This window comes from Drosophila simulans, chromosome X (assembly GCF_016746395.2).
Source record: "Drosophila simulans strain w501 chromosome X, Prin_Dsim_3.1, whole genome shotgun sequence".
In the NCBI taxonomy this organism is placed as follows: Eukaryota; Metazoa; Arthropoda; class Insecta; order Diptera; family Drosophilidae; genus Drosophila; species Drosophila simulans.
This window is the reverse complement of record NC_052525.2, coordinates 2,957,852-2,983,958: the sequence shown is the minus strand read 5'-3', so window position 1 is coordinate 2,983,958 and position 26,107 is coordinate 2,957,852. Positions and strand designations below refer to the sequence as shown.

General features: G+C 40.7%; 8 protein-coding genes across 15 annotated transcripts in view; 4 read left to right on the top strand and 4 right to left on the bottom strand.

The window, feature by feature from the left end:
• LOC6725013 (cAMP-specific 3',5'-cyclic phosphodiesterase) overlaps positions 1–18,412 on the bottom strand; it is a 105,530-nt gene extending 87,118 nt beyond the window's left edge. For 2 of the 8 annotated variants that reach the window (XM_039298057.2, XM_039298058.2), the window contains exons 1-3: positions 18,315–18,411; positions 17,000–18,104; positions 16,547–16,937 (exon numbers count right to left, since the gene is read on the bottom strand). In XM_039298057.2, the coding sequence (XP_039153991.1) occupies positions 16,547–16,937; positions 17,000–18,104; positions 18,315–18,371 (1,553 nt within the window). In that variant the 5' untranslated portion in view covers positions 18,372–18,411. Of the gene's footprint in view, positions 1–4,728; positions 4,984–7,194; positions 7,462–16,546; positions 16,938–16,999; positions 18,105–18,314 lie in introns of those variants that run through there. The other 6 variants (XM_039298063.2, XM_044923786.1, XM_039298059.2 and 3 more) reach the window with 5 other exon arrangements.
• On the bottom strand, positions 12,365–13,315 carry LOC6725012 (salivary glue protein Sgs-4). Its single transcript, XM_016173342.3, has one exon. It carries the CDS (start codon positions 13,296–13,298, stop codon positions 12,435–12,437), a length of 864 nt encoding a protein of 287 aa, XP_016037961.2. The 5' UTR covers positions 13,299–13,315; the 3' UTR covers positions 12,365–12,434.
• On the top strand, positions 14,018–14,647 carry LOC27206365 (pre-intermoult gene 1 protein). The gene has a single exon (XM_016173025.2). It carries the CDS (start codon positions 14,025–14,027, stop codon positions 14,571–14,573), a length of 549 nt encoding a protein of 182 aa, XP_016037960.2. The 5' UTR covers positions 14,018–14,024; the 3' UTR covers positions 14,574–14,647.
• Positions 18,413–18,595: 183 nt separating the features above from the next.
• Positions 18,596–19,375, top strand: LOC27206366 (protein new-glue 4). The gene has a single exon (XM_016173026.3). The coding sequence runs from the start codon at positions 19,007–19,009 to the stop codon at positions 19,178–19,180; it is 174 nt and encodes a 57-aa protein (XP_016037958.1). The 5' UTR covers positions 18,596–19,006; the 3' UTR covers positions 19,181–19,375.
• Positions 19,376–20,249: 874 nt separating this feature from the next.
• LOC27206380 (protein new-glue 2) lies at positions 20,250–20,769 on the bottom strand. Its single transcript, XM_016173341.2, has one exon. The coding sequence runs from the start codon at positions 20,725–20,727 to the stop codon at positions 20,389–20,391; it is 339 nt and encodes a 112-aa protein (XP_016037957.1). The 5' UTR covers positions 20,728–20,769; the 3' UTR covers positions 20,250–20,388.
• Positions 20,770–21,078: 309 nt separating this feature from the next.
• Positions 21,079–21,666, top strand: LOC6725007 (protein new-glue 3). Its single transcript, XM_002106005.4, has one exon. It carries the CDS (start codon positions 21,115–21,117, stop codon positions 21,544–21,546), a length of 432 nt encoding a protein of 143 aa, XP_002106041.3. The 5' UTR covers positions 21,079–21,114; the 3' UTR covers positions 21,547–21,666.
• An 825-nt stretch (positions 21,667–22,491) lies between these two features.
• Positions 22,492–22,992, top strand: LOC6725006 (protein new-glue 2). Its single transcript, XM_002106004.4, has one exon. It carries the CDS (start codon positions 22,531–22,533, stop codon positions 22,867–22,869), a length of 339 nt encoding a protein of 112 aa, XP_002106040.1. The 5' UTR covers positions 22,492–22,530; the 3' UTR covers positions 22,870–22,992.
• Positions 22,993–23,465: 473 nt separating this feature from the next.
• LOC120285389 (protein new-glue 2) lies at positions 23,466–23,996 on the bottom strand. Its single transcript, XM_039298074.2, has one exon. The coding sequence runs from the start codon at positions 23,948–23,950 to the stop codon at positions 23,612–23,614; it is 339 nt and encodes a 112-aa protein (XP_039154008.1). The 5' UTR covers positions 23,951–23,996; the 3' UTR covers positions 23,466–23,611.
• Positions 23,997–26,107: the final 2,111 nt, after the last annotated feature.

Sequence of the window (26,107 nt, the reverse complement as noted above, 5' to 3'; positions counted from 1 at the left end):
GAACAATTTTCACGCCGAGAAATCGATGGCGAAGATTCTGTGTGCTGGGTGTAAAAATCGCCATTGAATAGCAGCTGGAAAATCAAACAATCGAATCCAATTATTTCGTTAATTCGAGCAGATAACAGGTCGTATGCGCAATGTCAGCTAGCAATCAAAACGGAAAACACTCGATAAACATTTGATGGATGGCCACTTTCGTGGAAGATAAAATAGCCACTCGAAATCTCTTCATGCACATTTTTAAGACTTTCTGAATTTTGAAAAATTTTAATTCGATTTTATTTTATTGACCACATTTTATGGGCAAAATACAAAAAATATTTCCAAGTGGCCAATAAAATGGGCTCGGAACTGTTTAAAATAGAATGCTCATTATTCGGCACAACTCTTTTTTTTTTATTAATGACTGTTTATGTTTGGTTATACACAAAAGATGAAAGCCTTAATTGTTTATGGCTGTTTATGTTAGTACTAATGTGTAAAAGAAGTGAAAAATCTGGAAAAGTAATTGTGAATATAAAGCTAATTAAAAACTGTGATATAGTTTTGGTTTTTTCAACTTTAAATCTAAAAAAGAAAACTTTTAAACAACTAACTATACCCCGTGACTTTTCAGATATTCGGTATTTGACTTTTGTCAGCCCAAGTGCAAAATGCATCCATCATTTGCGAGTGCCACTGACCAGTTGTCACAAATTTGGGGCGTTAATTTAAACCATTAGCCAGCAGAGCCAAAACGGAAATGGCTTCCAACAGATTGTCAATTTCGATTTGTTCTTGACTCCCTATGCAAATTTGGCTCATCGATAATGGCGATAATCTATGACGTTTGGTACACCGTCCGTTGTCTTGGCCAACGGAAAACAGAACACGACACAAAACGTACATTGAATATGAATGTCAATGATTGATTGAACTTGTCGCCAAGTGGCTCTTATCAACGCATTCGTATTGCTATTTAATTACAAAACTTTTCAGCTGATTTGAAGTTAGACAACGTTCTTTGCGAACTCCACTGGGTGTGTGGCAAGTAATGTACGATATAAAAAATAAAAGCAGAGCTGTAATGAAATTCCCCTGGCGTGCTTAATAATCTCACACAAATAAAAGCGAAGGAAAGTGGGGAAAGTAAAGCCGGGCGAGCTCTGAAATAAGTGTAAATTGAAATATTACGTATACGCACAATTGCACACACACCGAGAGCAGAAGAATTTAAGAATTATTTAATCAAGACACAAGAATACTCTTTTCCTTTCAGTTCGTATTAACTATTTGTAGTTGAACAGTTTGTGAGTGTTTTGAAATATAACGTATACGCACCATGTACACAATGGCATTGTAACTTAACAAAACAACAAAATTCTTTTTGGTTTTCCTCAAGTATTTACAAATTTTCTACTTTTATTTCGCATTTTAAAGGGATTTTCACGAACTGCTTGTGCCAAAGAAAACCTGTATGTATTTCATTTAAATTTCTCGACTTCAGATGTTCATCAACTTAAATTCAGAATTTCCTGGTGAAAACCCTATTAAAATGTCACCCAAAAACAGGTTTCCCCGGTCCATAAACCAAGGAATAAAAGCTTAGCATTCCGCGGAGGGTATTTTAAGTTCCCCCCGTCATGTTGACAGAGATTATGTGACAATAAGCTTAGATAATTCATTTGCTAAGAGGAGCAGAGCACATGGAGCAGCCTCACCAGCACATATCCAATGGGTGGAAACCGGAGGGGCAAAGCGATGAAAAGGAGGGACGGCCAGGGGCAGGGGGCAGTGGCAAGGGGAAATGGGCACTGAACAGAAGCAGCTGTCAATTGTGTAAATATTTTGTGGCAAAAGTACAAATAGAAATGCTGTCGATAAATCGAAGCACATGACTAGCCTTGCATTAACAGCTGCGACTTGTATCGTGGATATCTGTGTGTGTGTGTGTGTGTTTCGATGTAAAATGGGGGTTCAACTGGGGGAAGGGGGAGCGAAAGCAGGGGGTGCTACTTAGGGGAAGCTGTCAATTACATTTCAATCAATTGGAGTTCGTGTCGCATGGGAATGGGTATAAATGAACCATCAAACGGAGAATGTCTCATCAGCAAAATAGTCAAAGAATGGGTAAAGGATTCAGTGGCTAATGAATGTCTGCATAATTGGAAATGGTGTTAAATATAAGAAATGAGTACGAAATGAGTAAAAAAGTAAAGGAATTAGTAGCTTTAGGGCCTAACTTGACTAGTAGATATACTAAAGGAATATCTACTTTTTAAAACCGATTCTGATATTCCGCGAGTGATTCATTTGGAAAGCATTTTCACTCAACTGCAAATAAATGAATAGCTCGCTGTTATATTTGCCTTGCAAATGTGATTCATAAAAGCCAAGAAATGTACGCAGAAAGAAGTTCGCATCGAACATTTCCACTTTATTTCCATTTAAATGTAAATTGGAGACACATGTGGCAGCATTTATTTTCCCTTCTCGCAATTATCCTGTTGTTTTTGTCGAAGACATGGCCCCATATTAAAATCGCCTTAATTTTCCTATCACATTTATACATTTCTTTCACCAGCTAAGGTCTAGTTAGAAAAGCAAAACCGTTCAGTGAAAGGAGAAATTGTAATCACTAATCAATATCTAAAGCTGTAGAACCAAATCTAATCGATCTAATCGTCAAGATTTTTATGGGTTCCGTCTTATGAATAAGGGGTAAGTAAATTCCATTGGTTCTCGCAGTCGCAATGTCGCCAGGGAACAGGCACACGTCAATCAGTTTCTGATCGAACTACAGTGGACACCCGGTTATGTCACACGCTCGAATAAACTTGTGCGTTATCTACTGTTTGAATTGTATAATTCTCTTCTTTTTTTTGGGAGGGGGGCTTGTAGAGCTCTTGTCCCCGGAATACCTACTTCAGGCCTTAAGTCGTCGGGTCTCTCTATCGCATTCGGGCTTATCTTATCGACTGGCCAGCGACCACCCCCATCCAGCCAAGCACCTATCCTATCCACCGATCCATTATGAAACATTTCTCATTTCTGTTTCGTGATTAATTTTGAATAAAATAGCCGCGGCGAGGCAATGGCAGAATTAAAAATAAGCTACGCCAATCAGCAAGTGAGATATTTCAAATAAGCGATGCGAAACACATTCGCTGCCGAAAGTCTTCGCTTTCTTATTCAATATTTTCAATATTGTACCTATCTTGTATCTTTATCAATGAAACTCAAATGGACCAAATGATCAAAGTTAGTGACTCCAATACTTTTTGGACAAAAGGAAGCCTCACTGGGATGTCTAACTCTTTCGGAAATGTCCGCTTTTTCGGGGCAGGCAGTGTGCTGCACGATTCAATCGCTTCAATCTCGAATGGCAGACACTGCTGCAGATGCATTTCTCAGATAGGCCTGCAGGGGGCGGCGTTGCGGTTGCCATTGCAGGGGGCGTGGCAGCGGGCTGGTGTGCCTCAAGAGCCCCTCATCGAGTGGCACATTCAGACGAGTGGATCCGTCCGAATGAGCAGTATATATTCGGCCAATTAAAACCGAGTCTGGCTGGCGTGTGGCCCCGAGGCAGATGAGCGTTAATATTGATGAACTGGGATATGGGCATAAATGCTTAATTAAATAGTGCAGAACAAAGGCATTTTAAGGATCCGGGATCCTTGGGGAAATTTAACAAAAATTAATTACAGCTCTCTTTGCAGTTTGGTTACTATTTGCAATAACAACTCGGCAATAAACATTAATTATTCTAACCATGAATAATGACCGATTTAAGCGGGCGAAATAAACACCTGGCCTAAGACTAATTGATTAGTTATTATTTACATTTACATTTACATTTGTTTTGAATGCATTTTTCCAATTGATGTATTTAATGTTCTGCTGACCCTTGACCTACAACTAATATTCATTACTAGCCGGATTACGAAACACATTTTATGTGGGCATCAATAGTTTTTCGGCACTTGAAGTATGATTTTTAATAACCCCAAACTGTTCTTTAAAAACCCTGTAAACTATTTGATTTTTATATTTGAAATCACGAACAAATGTGGAAAAATCACCGCCATTAATTATGAATTACTGAGGATGACTTTAGTACGTTGAATTAATTGGCGAGCTTCTGTGAAAATTCGCAGCTGCAACTAATCCGATGAAATGCATTTATTATGCCCAGTCCACTCTTGAGAAAATAAATAAATAAATAAAATCGCGCTCAACAAGTTTTGGCTTTGTGTTTGCTTTGTCCAAAAGAAATTGCAGTGAATCGCAACGAGCGAACCTAAAAAGTCAAACCGTATTTAAATACGCATTCAATTCCGGCAATTCTGTGGCCAAAAACCAACGGAGCCTGCCAAAAACATACGTACGCACAGCTGTGCGCAAGCTACTAGGTGCGCTTTCAAACGAAGAAGTTAATTATTTATATAAAAATTGAATATTCGGAAAAATTACAACTATTAACACAGTACTATAGTATGTATTTTTCTACTCTGCCTAAAATCTGGGAATAATACGACTATTATCTCAAACACAGTTGTGTTTGTAGCGCAACATTTGAACCACAAATCGAATCAAATGCAATCGACTGCAAAATAATATATACGCTTCCAACATATATATGTGCATATAACCTTATATATCGGGGTTTTCGGGGAACCAAAAGTATGCGGCAATGAGGCAAGATTGTTTTTCGTATGAAATATTAGCTTAATAATTCCAGATTACCTTTTGGGATCGGTGGGTACGTTGTCCTGCGGATCCTGCGGTGGTTTCTCGTGTATTTATGTTTTTTTTTTCAGTTTTCAGTTTTCTTTGTTTCTTTCTATATATAATTTTATTTTTTTTTTTTTTTGCGGGCGACTGGGCTGTAAGCCCACCGACTTGACTTACGGCACAATTTGTTTTAATTGCTTTTTAGCCTTAACTTTTTTCTTGCTTTTCTCTTGAATTTCCCGGCGTTTTATGTATTTATCTCTGCTGCTGTGGAAATTAACGCGCAATGCAAACAAAAGGAAAATTCAACATTTTCAATATATGTATACTTTACACCTTTGCGACTTTTCGTGTTTTTGCGTGTTTTCCTCTTTTTTTTTTTTTTTTTTGGTTGAAATACAGTTTTGTCTCGTCCGCAGTTTGGTTTTTGGTTTATTTTTATCGTTCCGTTCGTTTCAGGGCCCAAACGCAAAAAAAAAGTATAAAAAAAAAAATAAATAAATAAAGTACGGGAGCGGGCAGAAGGAGCGGCATATTCATCCACTCGACTGCTCAGTTTTATAAATAAGTTCTGTGTTTTCGGTCTTGTGTTCGCCGCTATTTTGTTGCCAGCGAAATGAATTTTAAGCCCAGCTAACATGATGATTATGTGACCCCCATCCTCGTCCTCATCCTCATCCTCGCTCTCAACCTCATCCACATGCACAAGCTTAGATATATATCTTCGAGATTCAAGATACCAGATACCTCATTGCCGTACACCGTTTATTGCACCAGGGAATGCGTTAATTATGCGAGACGAGCACTTAGACAGCAGACTCACAAGCATTTCAATTTTGACGAATTCCTCTGGCTCCCTGTCGGTTTTCATTTATTTTTTGGGTTTTTCCTTTCCGGCACTGGCATCTTGGGGCATCTTGGCTTCTCTACTGGATTAGCAAAGAAGTTTCTCTCCTCAAAATTCTCTTGGGGGTTTTTTGGGGGAATTGACTTATGGCAACTGCCAGAAACTCTCTGTTTTCAGTTTGATATTTATATTAGTAGTTAGCCCAATTAGTTAATAGTTAGGCTTTCTAGCTAAGAGCAGAGAATATTATTCAAGAAGGGCACTCCGAATTCGTTCAATTGCAAGTGTCCCATTTAGTTTTCTTATTTTCTTGGTCGCGGGCAAGAAAAGACACATTTTTAAATTGTTTTGCCAGCCGCACATAAGTTCGTCAAAATGTGTTAATTTTCATAGCCCATTGTGTGGCACTGTTGTTGCCATCGGGGGCTTTCTATATGGACGACGTCTAATAATTTTGATTGCTGCCAAAAATTCTTAGACAGTCGGCCGCATTTCGCATTTCGTTTGGCTGACTAAGTGAGGGCAAAGTAAGTGAAAAATAATAGAGAAAAAAAAAAATTAATAAAATAAATAACAATAAAACAAATGAAACGACACTCAGAAGCTCCCAGAAGTGGACTTCTCAGTTAATATATGGTCCCCGCCCCCCCTCGAAATTCACCCCCCTTGGTATCCGGGTCTAAATTCGACACATTTTTTATAGAGTTTATGCGTTTATAACGCTAATTGTTGTTGCTGTTTGGCGAACGATAGCAAGTGATATGAAAACTTTGACTAGTTTCTTGTCTTTTGTTTGCTTTTTAGCAATTGTGATTTGTTTTTGAGTCATCGAAACTTTTGATCGAAGTTTAAGGGGATCAAAAGGAAACCCGCTCGAATTGAACTTTCTTTTAGGGCTGCAAAGTGTCAACATTTAAAGTATATTGTAATTTAAACTATGTTTCCCCTAAAACTCATTTGTTCGATTGTAAAAGGTATTTTGGTTCTATACAGAGGTAAGTTATATAATTTATGAATTCTGATTCATAAAGTAAGTTTCTTGATATATATACACTTAAATATTCCACAAAAAGCATCCCGGTTTTGCATTTCCGTGTTGGGAAATCTCTGCTAATCGCTTTTTTTCCACCCAATTTCTTATTCTCTTCCACCTCAACCTTTGATCTCCAAATCTCCCTGGGGAAAGTCGCCTTTAGAGCCTTTTCTCTTGCCCCCCAACCATCGTTAATCACCAAGCACTTCTATTTGTTTTTAACAACAAATTCGTGGAATAATCAGCGAATCGCTTATGGGAAACCGATGATAACTATCTTGAAAAGCGATTAATTTCATTTCTTATTTTCATACATATGTAGGCGCTATTTATGGCATTTTGTCATTTGGCTATTCTTGATCTGGCTTTGACAAACTCGACGACGCCCCCGTACTTTTTTTATTTGTTTTCCGGGGCTACCTTTTAAGGTTTTATGGGGGCCCTGCAGCAAGCATTCTGGTTTAGTTATAGTCCGAGTCTCAAGTGTTTCTACGGCGATCACTTCACTTCACTTAACAGTTGTGCACTTTGATTTGCTTGTACTACTTCTCGTGTGGTAAGCCATTATTTTCGCAAAATATTTCGTATTTATTCTTACGATTTCTCGAGCACTTTCGTTGCGCACACTGACAAAAAGTAACACTTGTAAAAAAAAAGACTGCTTTTGCAATGGAAACGCACTCTGGGGCACACGTGCTGATGTTGCTGCGCTGTGCTGTTGCGGTTGCCACAGTGATGTTGCTGTTGCTGCTGCTGCTGCTTCTGTTGCTGCGATGTTGCCACTGCCGCTGTGCTGTTGTTGCTGCTCAGACGTCTGATTCGCAACTGGCAGCTGGCGACGCGATAAGCCGCTTCCGACTGGCAATCGGCTGCGGCACGAACCACCGCACCATCGCACCACCAAACGGTGGTGGTTCGATTCAAACTTGTTGCGGCCAAGAGCGGGAAACATAACCACCGATCTGGTGGCCAAAAATTGGCAGGCAGTGTGTAAGGCCAATCAAACAAATAAAAATCAGCGAAGCGAATGCCTAACACAGTAGTGGGGCCAAACGAAAATATTACGAGAACTCAAAAAAAAAAAAAAAAAAAGAAACAAATAGCTTAAAACATAGCTTAAATCTTTTAAATCTTTCTTGAATTAAAAACTACATGTTCAATTGTGAAATTTAAATGAACCGACCAATATATTTGTATACTCCATATATAGCATGAGAGTTTCTTTTTCACTTTGCTTTGATATTTTAAAATCAAAACCTTTTTCTAATTTTTTTTCTTTAATTTTCCTGTGCCTTGGCCACACTGTGCCAGTTCAAATAGCCCGGGACCGAGCCAACATGTTGTCGGGTGGTTGCCGTTGAACTAGGCTAACATGTTCGCCAGCTGGGCATTCAAATCTCACGGAAAAGTCGGAAAAATGGGGGAACAAAGGCTAGAAATACGGCCGAAACTGCACAGTTGGAACTGCAAATGGTGATAGGATTCGTGCTTATGATGGAGAGCTGCCTCCCTATGCCTGGCCATGGAAAGGATTCCCCCGGGTATCGGCAGACAACAATGGACGTAACTTTGTTCCGCTTCCCTTTGTGAAGATGGGCAACGCGGCGTATGATTAACGAAATTAGCAAACATTTAGCAGCCGCAGCAGGGAATCTAAAATCAAATAATACACTTGCAAGCCAGCTAGAAAGAAATTGAAAGTGTGTTTGTCACAGCTTCTGGCCCACTTCCGCCCTCAATTTTCCACCTTCCATTATGATGGAGTTAAAGTTATGCAGTTTGTTTGCCTTCTTTGTTGGCTCGGGTTCCTTTCGTTTCTTTTATTTCCATTTCAATTGAGTTTGTGCAAGTGTTTCGTTTTGTTTAATGGCAATTAACTTGGCCAGTTGGGCAAAGTTTCGTAATGAACTTAAGCTAACTTGAGCGATTATGCAAGTTTATTGTGATATTTAACATAAACACCAAGTAATTCATAATTTTCGAGCGTATTGAAAGAAAATTAGTTTTAAACTTGGATACATTGCAGTTGTCTTAAGTATTTAACAGTTTCTCTGTGTTTACTCACACATCGAACAACATCAATATTTGAGAAAACTATTTATCACGATACAACATTTTTTGTTGACAATCAAAAGATGGCAAATACCTGAGAGAGGCCAATATGCCAAAAAATGTTCGGTGTATCCACTCAGTGAAACCTTGCACGGATCTGCTTTATATGCATAACTTGTCCGATTCGCTTCATCTTCATTGATTGCAATTGCACTTCTTTTGATTGGCTTAGTTATGTTTCAGGCGAGTGAGGAATGTTGCCCCGTCCATGCATTATTTAGTTTTTGCAGGCGCAGCAAAATGAACCATTTTTTGATATAATTGCTTTCTTTTATACGTTATATGCACCGCTGGCTGCATACTCATAAGTATTCGCGTCGGAGGGCGATAGAAAATGCCAGTTCAATTGATTGAACATGTCGAGAAAGGACCTTTAACCCCATCCACGCCTATTTGCCGGCATTATCCCTCGCCGCCCTCAATTATTGACGGACTGACAGTTGTGCGATGCACGTGGGAAGGAGAAGAGCTGGGAAAAATTAAAGCAGAGCCACCGAGTCCCTGATGAACACGGCAAATGTACTCTTTTTCCCTTTTTTTTTAGGTAAATGAAAAGTGCTATATGCTCGATACAGGACCTTGATTGGTAAGTACATAGTTAATGCCTAACCTATATAACATAGCCACGTTTTGCAGTAAATGCATTAAACATGAGCTAGCTCTTCAAATTGTTTACGCAGATGTGACAACTATTTGTAATTTCCCTTACTTACGATTTATACAGCGCATTATAGATATTAAAATACTGTCAAAACATGGAGAACTCACCTGGAAGAAAAGAAAGAAAACAATGGTTATTAATTCACTTGGCGGGGTTGGGCACATTATTTCTTAGGAAATTCATGTGGAATACGAAAAATGTTGTTTCCACATTCAAACGTCTTTTCGTACGTAAGGTGAGGATAAACAAATAGAAATGGTAGGTAATTGAGTCATGAATGATATATTCGCACGCTCATAAGTATATATAAAGGAACCTTATAATTTATTTGAAAAAATGAACCTGATAAGCAAACAGAATTTTCATGAGTGCAACGCCAGAGTGGTTTTGTAAGTAAACTTTTCTGATGTATTTCGAGTGCAAGCTTACTGCGTAGAGGGGTAAACTTAACTTCAAGAAGATTTTAGTATAATTGTTCTGCAGATTAACATAAAACATGAGCAGCAACAATTTCCGGCTGTTGACGCCAGAACACTTTCTCCGCTTACTCAAAATGCACGGCTACTGCTGAGTTAAACTTGAACTTGAACTGATTTTGTAAAATATATCTTGGAAGGAGGCGTCACCGACCACAATATCCTGTTCTAGCCAAGTTACCTGGCAGCTGACAACCGCAGAGCTGACTGTCCACTCAAAAAGTGGGCACAAACGGAGTTAAATATCCCACACTTCCTGTGAGTAACCTTTGGTCGAGACCGAGTGGGCACTCTGCACAGTAGTGCCTGAAGTATTAGACCTGGCTCAAAAATAGTGTATTGAAAACATACGACTGCATCAAAATTATCGTTATATTTTGTATTCAGATTAAAGCATAAGGAGAATATAGGTTCATATCACGAAGATTATATATATAATATAATGATATATATAATTATTTCGCAGGAATCACATAATTATTTTCCATCTGTTCTGCTACTCCTAACAACTCGAACACAACTGTGTACCGTTTCCGGGCAAGATTCTATTTTCCTGACAGGCTTCGTGGTCGAAGGTTAAGAAAGGAACCTAGAGGTCTTTAGATATGTCTTATTGCAGCCAGAGATGTCAAGTGCAGGGATTGCGCTGAGCTTAAGTATACGGCAAATGTCAAGGGCAACTTCCTTTCGATTCTCGGGAATCGCCAGGGGATCACAGGATATATTTGGCTATTTGAAAATGAGCTTAAAAGCTGACAAGCTTGTTAGGGGTTGAATTACTTGCTACAAGCATCTGGTCATGGTGAAAGCTTATTTCGGCTGAAAGTTCTGCTGTTATAATGGTGAACATTCGAAAGCACCCACTTATCAAGCTTTCCAACATCTTGTGTCGTTGCTTTTATGCTAAAGCTTTTTTTGAACATTTTAAAGCTGCCACATGGCGTATACTTGATGTTCAATACGAATTCAGTTTAGCGGCAAAGATTGTGCAGGTTATTTGTAAATTAATGAGCTTAACTTATTTCAAATAAAATTCCAATGTGATTTATACATTTAAAATTAATAGAATGCCAGGCAACCAAATTATTATTTTTTTTTTTTTAGATTTAATGTTCAATTGCCGAAAAATGACCAGCACTCAAGACCTGCTTGCTTATTGATTAATTGTGAGTTATTTCAGGATGGCCAGGCGCGAGGCCTCTCCCTTATTTATAAATAATATTAACCCAACACCCAAGTGCCCACATTTCCCTGAAGTTCAATGACTAGCAACAGCGGAGCTCCACTCAGGCGTGAATTATTGTGAGAGAGCCCATCCCCATCCCCATTCCCATTTTCATCCTCGATCCCAATAGCAATTCAAAACCCGAACCCAAGACCCATAATGTCACAAAAGAGTTGGATAATGCATGCTTGGTGGTTGGGGTTGGGTTTGGGGTCACAGGGTTGTGCGCGCAACAGTTGATTGCCATCGGGGAAGATTATGTAAATCAAATTGTAGCAGAAGAATTTGCCATCAAATGGAAGCAATTAAAATGGGGGAAAATTTATGCACATGTATGCAATTGGTTGCTCTTGGCAAAATGCCAAGTCATTATGTACTTTCGAACCATTGCCTCCTAATTGACATAATTCGCACGAACGCGACCTTAAAAAAAAAACAAAACGAAAAGACATTTGAAAGTTGAAAGAAGGACGCAGTTTATACTGGCAGATTTGTTGTAACTTTTGCAAGAGGTCACAATTTTAATAAAATTAAAAATGTGCTCTTTTGAATTCGCATGGAATGATTGAGTACGAGTCACCTCAAGGGTTCTACCGTGATAAATTAATACACCATTTTCCACTCACTAGTGCACACACATAGTGCATACAAGCACACATATGGATGGGATAATGCACTGAAAAAAAATGGATAGGAGCTTCCCAAAACACTTCAATCTGATTCGCAGAAAATCAAATATCGTCTGGTTGTCGATTAAATTTATAAAAACCATTGTTTCAGATTCTTTTTCAACAAACTTGTAGTCACATCAATTGTGGAGGGAAATTTCCTTTGTGTATCTTTGACTGCATTGTCAGCAAGTTCATTTCCGCTGTGGCCACACAAAATGGCGTGCAAAATGCAAAAACAATGGGTGCGAAAGAGAGGCCCGTCGCCGGCGGGAAGGAGACGCAGATATGTGCTCTCGTTGATGGGCAACATTAACGCACGCGATGTGGATGTGGTGCCACAGGATCTGTGGGATTGTCAGCATTCAGGGAGTTTGGACAGCGACAATTGCATGTGTAATTTGTGTTTAGTGGGCTGGAAATAAATTACATGACCCCAAGCCCCGTTAAGTGGGCCGAACAAAAGAATTTCAGGTGCAACTCTGGAATCCCTGGAAGCAGAAATGGCAAGCGATTCGCACAATAAAGCAGACAATATCCACACCATATTCGAGGCACTAAGGAAATGGCGATTCGCTTTAAGTTACATGTTTCATATAAAGTAATCCCAAGAATACGAAATCTTCTTAATAATATTCAAAAAAAAAAAGTAACGATTTTATTCATATTCATCGGTATTTGGAACAAGTTTGCCGCTTAGCAACCACCTTTTTGTGGCTGGGTCTTCCGTGGTTTCTTGTTGGGGTTCTTGTTCTTCTTGGGTGTATCGCACGGAGTTTTCGATGGGGCTTTTGGTTTCGGTTCGGGTTTACACTTGGGTACAGGCTTGCACGGGGCTTGAGGCTTCGGCTCGGATTTGGGGCACTTCGGTGTTAGCAGGTCCTTCAAAATACACCCGCTTCCTCCACCTCCCGACTCATTCTTCGATCCACAGCCACATCCCGATTCTGGTTTCGTTCCCGGACGGTGATGATGATGCACTATCTTTTTGCTGGATCGACGACGCTTGGTTCTTTTTGTGCGCCGTCGCTTGATGCGTTTCGTACAAGGCGATTTAGGAGTATGCTCTTCACACGGTGGCTTGGTATCGCATTTGGGTGGTTCGGTGCCGCATGTGGGTGGTTCGGTGTCGCATTTCGGTGGTTCGGTGTCGCATTTCGGTGGTTCGGTGTCGCATGTGGGTGGTTCGGTGTCGCATGTGGGTGGTTCGGTGTCGCATGTGGGTGGTTCGGTGTCGCATGTGGGTGGTTCGGTGTCGCATGTGGGTGGTTCGGTGTCGCATGTGGGTGGTTCGGTATTGCAGTTGGGTGGTTCGGTGACGCAACTCGGTGGTTTGGTATCGCATTTGGGTGGTTGGGTATTGCAGTTAGGTGGTTCGGTGACACAACTCGGTGGTTTGGTATCGCATTTGGGTGGTTCGGTATTGCAGTTGGGTGGTTCGGTGACACAACTCGGTGGTTTGGTATCGCATTTGGGTGGTTCAGTTTTACAGCATGTAGAACATGACGGCGAGAGTGCAGCCAGCCCCACCAATAACACAACCAACAACTCCAAGCGCATCTTGACTTTGGAATTCAGTGCCGCATGATGCTCTTTATATACCCACTGCATTTTGCCATCGACACATCCAACAATTTAGGATACACTCAACAAAAAATTTCAATTTCTTCGTTTTAAACTGAATCATGATAAACTGGTCGAAATTGTTTGTGAATTGTAATTATTAATATTTTTGTGAAGTGTAGAGCAGTGCGGGTGCCTCGAACTTGTCTTCCGCAAATATTTACAGAATAGAAAGGTATGTTTTCCATTTTTGGACCGGCGGGTTGGCTTAAACCAACTTAATTCGAGCACCACCTCGAGTTTACTTAACCGCAGCTGTTGGAGTCTTCCATATTGATCGTGGTTTTGTTTTTATTATTATTGTTTTTTTGACTGATTCGAGTTGTGGAAAAATTGCGTATACTAGTGGTGTGAGCAAATCAAATAGTTTTGATCAAATCGTTTTTAAGGTAAACATTTTATTACTTGTGGCGATGATTGGCATAGATGAAGATTCTTGCTCATATGTCTATCAAGGATTCCACCATTAAAAATCGTACGACTTTGGAATTACCCTGTCATTTGCCAATTAGATTCACATTTTTCCATCCAATTGCCGTCATCGGGGAGACCAATCACCAGCTCTATTGTTTTCAACGTTATTTGTTCCGAGAGATTTCATATTTGACTTCATTTTGGCCTTCGCTTGGGTAAATAAAACGTGGTCTGGAGCTTCTACTATAAATGGCGACATGGCATTATCGGATCCCTCAGAGTCAAATAGAATATAGTGTCGAAATGAAGTTGACAAAGTTAATGTTGCTCTTCGTGTGCCTGGGGCTTTTCGTAACCCTGGTGGTGAGTGCCGATACGGACTCGGATGCCGACTTGGATTCGGCCGCCGATTCCGATGAGGATTCAACCGCATCTGGATCCACAGCAACCTCAACCACAGAGTCCAGTGCCTCGGACAGTTCCGGTTCCTCAGATGATGCTTCTGGCAGTAGCTCCGATGTGGACGATGGTTCCGCCGATGACAGTGATTCTGGATCCGATTCGGATTACGATACACCCACTACAGCTCCCGTCGTAAAAAGGAGGGCCAATAGGAAGAAGGCTAACAACAACAAGAAGAGAGCTAGCAACAACAACAGGAAGAAGGCCAACAACAACAGGAAGAGGGCCAGCAGCAACAACAATCGCAGAAAGAGGGCGTCCAACAACAACAACAGAAAGAAGGCATCCAACAACAACAACAGGCGCAGGAACAACAATGCCAGGAGGCGTGGTTAGAGCCCAAATGGTTGACACAACAACAACATGAGGACTATATGCATAATAAATATTTTTTTTTCATGATTCAATAATTGATTGGTGCATCGGTCTGATTCGAAAACACACAAAAAACACTGTGTTTTTTCGGTGATGTTAAAAAAAAGCGGTTGGGAAGAATTGCGAGGAAACCCCCCATTCGGTTGAAATTAACAAATGCAATCTGCATGACCAATTCGCGTGGGTAAACACGAAAAGTTTGAGGCAAAAAATGCTGATGACTGTTTAAAGACTATGCTCTCACATTAAAGAGATACATTTGGAGTGCAACAATACGAGCACTTTTCAACAAAAGCAGACATAAAAACCAAAACAAATATGTGTTACACTCTAAACGAGAACAAAAGGCGCCTATCGACGAGCTTCAATTTGAAATCACAAAATATTATGGACACAATGCACACAGAATGTGCTGCAAACTAGGCAACAATATTTTTACAACAATGTGCTGTGTGTTGTAGTGGTGTGTTGTGGTGTGGTGTGCGTTGGTGTGGAGCAAAATGCCTGTCAAAATCTCAACAGGTGTCGATGACTTATCGATGGCTGGCTTTCAGGCTAGAGCTTTCAAACCGTCCACAATCTACTCAATTATCCAGGCTATATAAGTTATTCAGGCCCAACTGACACAAACACACACACACAGAGACACACGCACGCACACTTTGGTCCTGGTAAAATGAAAATCAACAGCTTTTCTCCGTTGGCCAACTTCCTGCGGTGACTCAAAGTTTCTGTCACTTTAACTTTTCTAATTCGATTAAGTTGACTAACTGCAAATTGATTTCATTGTAAGTCGCTAATTGGCCGACTTCATTGGCCTAACTTTTAAGTTGGTCCGCTTAAAATTGGTTGCCACTAGTCGGTTTGTATGACGCATGGGTCACGTCGGGGGTTTGATACGTTAATTTAGGCAAACAGTTGTACAAACATTGCGAAACAGTAAAATAATTAGTCGGGCTCCGCTCTCCAAGCTCGCCAAAATTTATTTTTCGTTGCGGCTTTCGCTCTAATTCACTTTGCTGTCGACCCACTTGAAGGCCGACTGTTTTGTATTCCCCCGTTCGAAAAGTTTCCATTGTATTTTAATTCCGCTGATTAAGAGCTTCAAAGGGCTGGGAGTATATTAAATGCGTGGTAGTTGAGAGGCTTTCTAGCTTTTAATTCTATTACTATTTCATTCAAATGACATTGAATGACAAGCACGAGAATGCATTAAATGTACACGTAAAATTCAGATAATACGCGAGTTCTTAAGGTGCAATTTAATCAAATCATATTGCTAAGAAGATAGTGATTTACCCAAAAAAAAAAAACCTTTTTAGACAACTGGAGCCCAAATCTAAAGTTCCTCATCAATTTTAAGCTCGTTAAAAGAAAATTTTCTTCTTGGCCAAATTTTTGAATTTTTTATAGGAAAAAATTTCTGGCAAAATAGTGAATATTTAGGCTGGGTTTTTAAGCATAACTTGACTAAAAATGGTCACAGAGCAAAAAGGAATACCATTTTAGACTCCTTATTACCAATACTAACAACCCCTTTCACTTTAAAACTGATTTTGTGAAATTAATTTTTTGACCAAATTTTCGCATTTTTTGTAAGGGGTAACATCAACAAAATTGGCAAAAAATTGGAAAAAAATAAAATTTTAAAATTTGAATGTCAAAAGTTTGGAAATTTAATTACGAATCAGTGGAGGTATGACATTCCATATTTGCTCCATTTTTATTAGCTTTATGGCAAAAATACTGACCATTCATAGTCGGAAAATCGGAAAAGAAAAACTAGCCAAAAATGAGATTTTAAATGGAATTTTCCAATGAAACTTGTCTAAAAATCACCACATAGTTAAAACCTGTATCATTATATTCCGTTGTAGACATTGAAACGAATCCAATTGGGGGAATCATATTATACATTTAGTATCAGAACTCACCGAACGTTGGCCAGAGTATGGCGACGATTCTTGAGGTACCGACTGTGGTACTTCTGCAGGTCGCCGATGGACCCCTGCTCCGCCTGCATCTTGCTGGTGGGCAGCAGCTGCGAGTTGCTGGGGTGCGAGGTGGCGAGGGCGGAGGCCGACGACGAGGTCAGCCGGTGGTGCGCGGCAACGCTGACGCTGCTGCTGTTCTGGGTGGTGGTGGCGGTGCCGCCGGTGGTGCTGCTCGAGGCCAAGGTCTCGTTCGAGTTGCTGCCGATGACAGTGGTGGCCGATGAGGAGCCACCCGCCGATCCAATGGGCGCAAGGACGATTCGCGACCAGCAGGACTTGTGCGGCTTGCGGAACTTTAGCTTGATGCGCGGCGAGGGCGTTGAAGAGGTACCTGAATGGTAATAAAAAGATTTACATTAATCACGGATCTTGTCTTGGATGCAACCGACCTACCTGCAGTGTACTCCTGAGTTTGCTGACCCCCAGTGGGCACTGTGCCCGCCGAAGACGAGGTTGCTGATGAGTGATGAACGCTCTCGCAGCTGCCGCAGTAGCCAGTGGCTATGGTGATCGGTGGCGGGAGAGGCTGGTGCTCCTTCAGGCTCGACTGGTGCTTAAAGTTGGCCTGATCGGACTCCTCCTCCTCTTTGATATGCGGCAACGGGGAAGTCTGCGGCTGGCAACTGCAACGCTGTTGATTCTGGTTCGGATTTGAGTTTGGATTCTGATTGGGATTGGGAGTGGAGTTTTGGCCTTGATTCTGCACTGCACTCTGGCAGGGATTCGTCGAGGGATTGCTGCCGCTGTACAGGGTGACCTGGCTGAGGATGTTGCCGCTGCTGGGCACAAAATGTGGTTGTGATTGCAAGAGTGGTTGCTGCAGCTGCTGCTGCACCACCGCGGTGGGTGAGACACTGGCGTCGCTCAGTGTTTCTGGTTCCGCTCGGCGGGCAACCAGACCGCTGGCCAAACTGGCGGCTGCTATATCCGCCGCACTCAGCTGCTGGTCCAGCTCCTCGTCGACGTCGTTGATCAGGGTCTTTAGGGAGATCGGGGTGGTCACCGATGTATCGATGGTGTCTGCCAGCGAATGCTTCTTCGTACCGCCGCCGGCGCCGCCGTATAGATCCAGCTCAGATCCGGATCCGGTGCGGTTCAGCAGATCGTCCTCCTTGTTGTTCCGCTCCTGTAAATCGCGCTTTTGCTCCGCGGACTTTTCCAGCTTACTATCCTCCGGAATGACCTTGAGCTCGTCCGGCGTCTGGGCTGGTGTTTGGGGCGGACTTGTGGCGGGGGCTGCGGAGCCGCCCCCGCGACAAGGGAGGCAACACCGAAACACTGTGCCACCGAAGCACTTTGTTCTTGCCTTTGATTTCCGCTTGCCACTCCCACTGCCACTCCCGCTGCCACACCCACCGCCGCCGCTGCCACTCCCACCGCCCCCTCCAACGCCGCCACTGGCTGCCAGGCCGTTGGCACTGCAGCTGCCACCTAATCCCTGGCCGTTTCCGGTCCCGCTTCCGTTTCCGGTGCCGTTGCTACTGCCACTGCCGCGATGCTGAAAATGCAAGGAAACCAAATCCCATATCAATAAATTTCTCTTTTTTCTACCATATTTAAGATTGGTTTAGTCACAAAATATACAATTCCTAAATCAAGCGGAAAGTTCTTTCATGATTTTGTTATTGTATATTTCATAGCAAGAACCAAACTTTTAAATTGAAAAAGAGCATATAAGCGGCTGTTTTAAATCCCATTCCCCCACCACCTTGGCCGCATTCTTGTTAAACGAGAAACCCTGCGTAAATCGCGCCAATCGCATCATTCCCACTTCGGTTGGGAGCTATCTGTTGCGCGAAAACATTTTTTTTTCTATCAAGCCGAGATCTGTAAAGAAAGAATTGGTAAAACGGCGAATTAGGAAACAGTTACTACAAGTGTAATTTATTATGAATATAAATTTTAAATATCTTAAATAACTGTGTACCAATCTTTTTACTTGGCGACAATACTTAGTAGAATATTTAATGTATATGCATATATATCCCCTTCCCTAACTGCATTTCCCGCTTAAATATTTTCTTTATGGCAATTTTGGTTAATATTCCGTTAAGCTTTACATTCCCCGACGCACTTCTATGTCAATTAGCGTTTAAATTCGCATTTCGACTTGGCCATAAGCTACGCTCCCCTCCAAAAAGGCCACTTGCCATCCCCCATTTTCGATTTTTTTCTCCCCGCCTGAAAGTATTCCACCTGGCTGGCTGTGCGGATGAAAGTGGGTTAGTCACATATTTGAGCTGGCACAGGGACAGACGCCAGCTGCACAAACTGACCCACATCCTGGCTGTGTGGCTATATAGCTATATGGCTACATGGAAGCTTTATCCACTTTAGCTTCCCCTTAATTAGTACTTCGTCGGTCATCGCTGAAACCGCTGTTATTTTGGGCGAGAGATAATGGAATGGAAACTGCTGCTGATAGTCCTGCCCTGGCTGCTCGTCTGCAAAATTTTTTATAAGGTCGAGGACTTTACGGAGCCTGATGTCGTTTACCAAAGCATTGACTATCATCCCGAGGACTACATCGACTCCTTCACCGATTTCCAGAAGCATGACTACTTTCAGTATTGAGAGTATGCTAGTGTTACCTTTTTGTTTATATTTTTTTGTTTGTTAAAAAGTCTTGAAGAAAGCGTTGTGTTTGTTGAATATTAATTCTCCGCATATATAATTTTATCTGTAATAAACTTATGAGCAAAATTGGAACGTCATGTTGAAAAACATGATCTTGCTCAAGTTTGGGTTGCATTTATCTGTGTGATCAAATTAAAAAATCTCAAGCTAAGTAACCAAATTGAAAGCATATTTAAAGGGTAAATATTAATCAATACATTTAAAGGGTAAATATAAATCAATAGATTTAAAGGGTAAATATTAATCAAACGATTGTTTCGCAAAAACATTATCCTCTCATCAGACTATTAATATTTAAACAGCCTTGTGGGAAAGACCAAAGTGGTCATAGACTGGGTTATTATCGAAAATAAGTTTTCAGACCAGCTAAATTTATACCACGCCACAAAGACAAAGCATCTTTGAACAAGTGAAAGAGAAAGTTTGCATACATTTTTGCATTTAAATATAATCAAGCAAAAATATTCAAATATTTAAACAATTGACAGAAAACCCATTTGCAATGGTCCAGAATATAGTATTCATTTGTTGACCTCGAAAACGTAGCAATCTTTATGCTCCAGCAAGAGTTTGGAAAATTTTTGCATTTGGATATTTGCGAAGTCTAAACGTGAATGCTATTAAATCTAAGATAAACAAATTACGTTGATCTCTACTTTTGTTTGTTCAAGAGCGGAAAGCAGCACAAAAACAAAGCTCTCGGACAGCTTTTTTGTAGCACACTTTTGAGGGAAGAGTGTTAATTGAATCTTTAATTTTATAAGTGAAAAAGTTACTAACCTAAATGATATATGAGTGATAAATCATACAATTCCAAGAATTTTGAAAATGCAATTATGTTCAGCCGTAATTGTACTAAATTTAATATATATAATTAACGTGTTCGTAAAACACAAAGTTTTTCGACTACTATAAACATTACATTCAGCCAATTTGAGCTTGATCTGTCTCAACCAAAAAAAATTTCAAACTGATTTGAAAAAATTTAGAAATTCAACATAATAAATACTATTTCATTGATTTATATATTTGCCTTATAAACTAACAATATTGCTATTCCTATAAACTATGCAAATTTTAGTGCTATGGTTGTCATTGGGTTGAGCATCGAGAGTGGCGTGAATTTCCTATTGGTCCTGGATCTTTCATTCATCGGATCTGCGGTTACTGCTGCTACGACCTCTGCGGCTCCTGAGACCCCTCCTCCTCTTGATTTTCCTGACCTTCTTTGGCTTCTTGACCTTCCGCTTATAGTGAGTGACAGTCTTCTTTTTTTTGGAGCTTGAAGGTGAGGCTGTTGTGGTGGTGTCAGAGGAGGAGGAAGTAGTGGTGGTGTCCGAGGAGGAAGCAGTGGTGGCCGAGGCGGAAGTAGTGGTGGTCGCCGTGGCGGAGGTGGTCGTGGTGGTGGAGGCCGCCTCCGACTGGTGGATCACCACACAGCCGAGGAAGGTGGCGAGGAGTACGAGTACCAGGGTGATCTTCATGCTGAGCAAATGCTGGATGCCTTGCTACTGATGCTGTCTTGGAGATCGAAGGCACGCTTTTATAGTAGACTGCTCAACTGGGTTTACCCTCTTTTGCAAATTTGTGTCAGCAGTTTTGGCCAAAACAAAGAGAGCGTTTTGGCAAAACAAAAAACACGAAAGATTGCCAATTGTTCATTGTGCCCAATTGTTCAAACAGCCAAGTAAGTTAAGTGCAAATATATATCATAACTTTTATGAAATGCCCAATTATATATGTGCAATTTATATTCGTTACGCAAAAGATTTGAGAGATTTTGTTACGTAATTGCATAACTGTGATAATCAGTATAAAAGACCATGGCCTCTGGCTGCAGACATCAGTTGTCCAGCCACTGGCCATCCACCATGCGCTACTCCTGTGTTCTTTTGCTCCTGGCCACCGTTGCCTGTCTGCTAATCGCAGAGACAGGTGGCGCCTCGACCACCACGACCACTTCTGCTTCGGCTACCACCACCACTTCCGCCTCGGCCACAACCGCCGCGTCGGACACAACTACAACCACAGCGGCGACCACAACCACCACCTCCTCCTCCTCAAAGAAAAAAAAGAAGAAGAGGACGGTCCACTTTACAAGTCATGTGTATAGGCCAAGGCGGATACGACATATCCATAGGCACAAGTCCGACGAAGAAAGCTCCACCGATCGCACCAGCACTCGCAACCGTCGTCGTCGCCGCAGCAGCAGCAGCAGCAGCAGTGGCAGCACCAGTAGCCGCAGCAGCAGTGGTAACAGCCGCATCCGCCGCAGGAGAGCCCGACGTGCACGGCGCCTGTGAGCATCTCGTACAACAATCCAACTGATCTGATCCTGACGCCTTTGAAAACGTAGTTTTTCTTTATGTTCTTTTTTTTCGTTCAAAACACTTAAGGCAAATAAAATGAATATTTCGATATTAGTTCATTCTGTTTTTCAATACCGCTTAAAGCATAAGGCAAAAGAATTGATCGATATGAAAACATTAAAAAAGGCATCACTTTTAGTGTATGCCAAGTTCCATTGAAATTTTGATCAAATAGTTGCTTCCAGAAAATATAACTGGCATACTCTTAAAACAAATACTATATATTATAATCTTAAGTATTATTATCTACTCCACATGTTATTTAATATAGTTAATAATAGCGATTTCCTAAACTACGTACACAATGTGTTTGTTGAAATTATTAAATTCGTGCGTATCTATAATTCAGGCAAGCTACCAATGAAGGTAAACAATTTATGGCAAAATCATTTTAATTGGTTAAAATTTTTCCATTATTTGCTCAAGAGAATAAGTTTAAAGCTGAAGTGTTCCGTGTTTTAAAAGTCGTAGTATACTTTTCAGGGGAAATTATTTAAATGGCAGATTAATATAAAGTTACATTTTTCTGCAGCTTTAACAATGCGTTGATCGTATATAGATGAAACCTAAATCATTTGCATTTATTCCATAACTAAGTAACGGTTGACAAAACTAGATTTCTGTTGGCATTATTGGCTTAGGTGATTTTTATAATAACAGTCAATAAGTTTTCCCAAAATGACAAGCTTCATACAAAAACAGATTATCATGCCTCTTGTACATGTGCAAATTTGATCTGTTTAAACAATTGTGCCAATACGAAAAGTAGCGAATTTTTGTTTGGCCAAAAATAACTTCTTTTCTTTGGCTGACACAGTTTGGCCGAAGAGGATAAACCCAGAAGAGAAGTCTACTATAAAAGCGTGCCTTCGATCTCCAAGACAGCATCAGTAGCAAGGCATCCAGCATTTGCTCACCATGAAGATCACCCTGGTACTCGTACTCCTCGCCACCTTCCTCGGCTGTGTGATGATCCACCAGTCGGAGGCGGCCTCCACCACCACGACCACCTCCGCCACGGCGACCACCACTACTTCCGCCTCGGCCACCACTGCTTCCTCCTCGGACACCACCACTACTTCCTCCTCCTCTGACACCACCACAACAGCCTCACCTTCAAGCTCCAAAAAAAAGAAGACTGTCACTCACTACAAGCGGAAGGTCAAGAAGCCAAAGAAGGTCAGGAAAATCAGGAGGAGGAGGGGTCTCAGGAGCCGCAGAGGTCGTAGCAGCAGTAACCGCAGATCCGATGAATGAGAGATCCAGGACCAATAGGAAATCCGCAAATTTAACTCCAATGACAACCGTAGATCCAATTGTTTTCATAGTTTATAAGCTTAGCAATATCGTTCGTTAATAAAGCAAATTTAAAAAAATATACAACAAAATTGTTAAATTTTTAGGGAAATGGCACCCATTGTGATTATGGTTGTGATATAAGTAACGAAAGTAAAAAATTAATATTTATTTAATTTTGTTTCAATGTGATTCCATTTCATTAGGCCTATCAGGTCATTAAAGTTGTAATACTCATAATGCATTAAGGTATTTTATGAATAAATCGGATATATAAGAAAAAAGTCATTCTTAAATAGTTAATCAATAATGGTTTTTATTATATTTAAATGCAACCTGAAGATGGCTTACACTTCAGGGTAAGTCCAGCATTGATCTTAACACCACATTATATAGACATTGAAAAGCTAGATGTCACCAAATGCTGTAAAATGGTTAAATACGACTGTAATGTTAATATGAAATTAATATGAATTTGAAAAGAAATAGAAAATCGGTGATCACTGCAATGTGGAATGAGGAACTTAAAAGAGTCACAAACACATTTATCTTTTTTTATGATTTTATAATTGAATAATTATAATTGTTAAAGAATTATTGTAGTATTAGTTAAGCTTATGGACTAAGAACAAAAATAGAAAACAGTTGGTTTCCGGGGTTCAGCATCGAGAGTGGCGTGGATTTCCTATTAGTCCTGGATCTTTCATTCATCGGATCTGCGGTTTCTGCTGCTGCGACCATTGCGGCTCCTGAGACCCCTCCTCCTCTTGATTTTCCTGACCTTCTTTGGCTTCTTGACCTTCCGCTTGTAGTGCGTGACAGTCTTCTTCTTTTTGGAGCTTGAAGGTGAGGCTGTTGTGGTGGTGTCAGAGGAGGAGGAAGTAGTGGTGGTGTCCGAGGAGGAAGCAGTGGTGGCCGAGGCGGAAGTAGTGGTGGTCGCCGTGGCGGAGGTGGTCGTGGTGGTGGAGGCCGCCTCCGACTGGTGGATCATCACACAGCCGAGGATGGTGGCGAGGAGTACGAGTACCAGGGTGATCTTCATGGTGAGCAAATGCTGGATGCCTTGCTACTGATGCTGGCTTGAAGATCGAAAGCCAGCTTTTATAGTAAATTTCGCACCTGGATTTTTGCTCTTCAGTCAAATGGTGTCACCGCAGACAAAGAAGCAGCTATTGGCCAAACAAAATTTGGCAACTAGTTGTTTTGCACAATTGTTTAAACATTTGGAATGCCTGTACTTTATAAATAAAAATATGATGCGCATAATTGTGTAAGTTCTTGTATATTATTTTTAACATCTTTAGCGATTCAGCTAATAATTTTATATAATTTTCAGGAAAAGTATTTTATTCATGATCATCTGAATGTCAATGCGAAATCTGAAATCCTTTTTAATAAGTTGATTAAAATGCAGACGAGCATTAAACATTTATTCGTCGAGGCTTTTCTGGGCCTCAAAAGTTGCGTTTCCATTGAAATCCATTAGCACAAAACCGAACTCGAGGAAACCCGCAAAAGCCCCAAAAGGAAAATTTTGCAAGCGGCAAAATACTCGTAAGCAAAAACTTTTCAGCCCAAAAAAGTGAAGGGGAAATTCGAAAAGCTGTTGCCATAGATACCGCACATGTGTATGTGTGTACACATACATATGTATGTATGTGTGAGGAAAAACATTAAGAGAAAAAACTGAAAACAACAGCCACGAAATTCCATAACAAAAGAGGCGTCAGGTGGTGCCCAGAATATTTGGAGCACGAAGACCACTGAGCAAACAGGCAGATAAAACTCCACTCGAGTAAAACTCTTGTGAGTTGCCATTCCGCAATTAATTATTGTCATTTAATTAAAGCATAGTTTGCGGACTAACTTAAAAAGAGGCCCTTTGGATATGCAAGAAATAAACTCACAGTTTTTGCAGCCATTGTAAAAAAAACCGAGAAACTTCAAAATCCACATAATCTTCAGCCGACTTCAGCACATGAAGTATGTACATGGGAAAATCTAAAATCAACACAACAATTTTTGGGCCAACAAAATGATAAAACGATAGCTTAAATCAAGAGAACACATTCTGCAATTTCAACAAATCGAAAGACAAGTCCTCAATCATTTTTTGCCAGCAAACGAGCTTTTTTCCTGCACAGTACGCCCGATTGAGCCATAAAGCAGAATATACGTATATTTGTTATTGATTTTTATTGAGACATTTGCAAAATTAATGTGCATGATGCGGGAGGGCATTTCCACTCGGGGAAACTTCCTCGACTTGTCGAATGATGACCGGCATTAATAAATCAATAGCGTTTTGATGGCAAATAATTCGAGATCTGCTCCGGGGATGCAGCCATACGCATTGGAGCATAGATGGCCCACATCCTGCGTATCCTTTTGCCACATCCTCGAAATTCCCCACCGACCTTTGCCCTCTCAACCGCGTGTATATGTGTGTGTGTGTGTATGTGTGTGTTTGGGTCTTGATATGCGACTTCCAATACCCAGGGGCAGTATACACAAATTCGTTACAATAGACCGAATACAGTAGTTTAGTACTGTGAAGAATTGAATGTTTTATCGGTCAAATTTATATATTCAACGATACACATAGGTAGCTATAAATAATGTTTGTGCTGATATGCTGACCATAATTAAAATATACAATACAAAATAACACAAACCTGTAAGGTTGGTATGATGTATCTACGATTTTCGATGTGTTTTCATGCTGCATACAAAGTTACTCCGCAAACTCGTGTCGAGTTATTTTATTGATTGATTCGAGCAAATCCAGTTCCTGTTACTCTTGCCAAAAAAAAATACAATAAAAAGAAAACAACCAACAAGCGAATGCCATTAATTTTGCTGGCAAGTCCCTCACAATGGATCACAATAAAAACACTGACTTGCTGCGGACGCACCGCCGTGACATAAAGGTCGATATGGGAATGATGGAATGGGGCGATGGGACATCGCTGAGCTGCCCCCCAAAATGGGCAAAATGTCCTGCGCCCACTGAATTAATGAACAAAGATCCAAGGCGAAGTCGGGCACTTAAATCGAATAAATACCCTACCCTACAATTGGTAAGTTTCACTTAAATAGTAATGAGACATCAATCGTGTTTTTATTTAGTTAAGAATTATTTTTAATATTTGCGAAAATGATTGCCGACGTAATTTGCCAAACAAATTCGCAAAATACT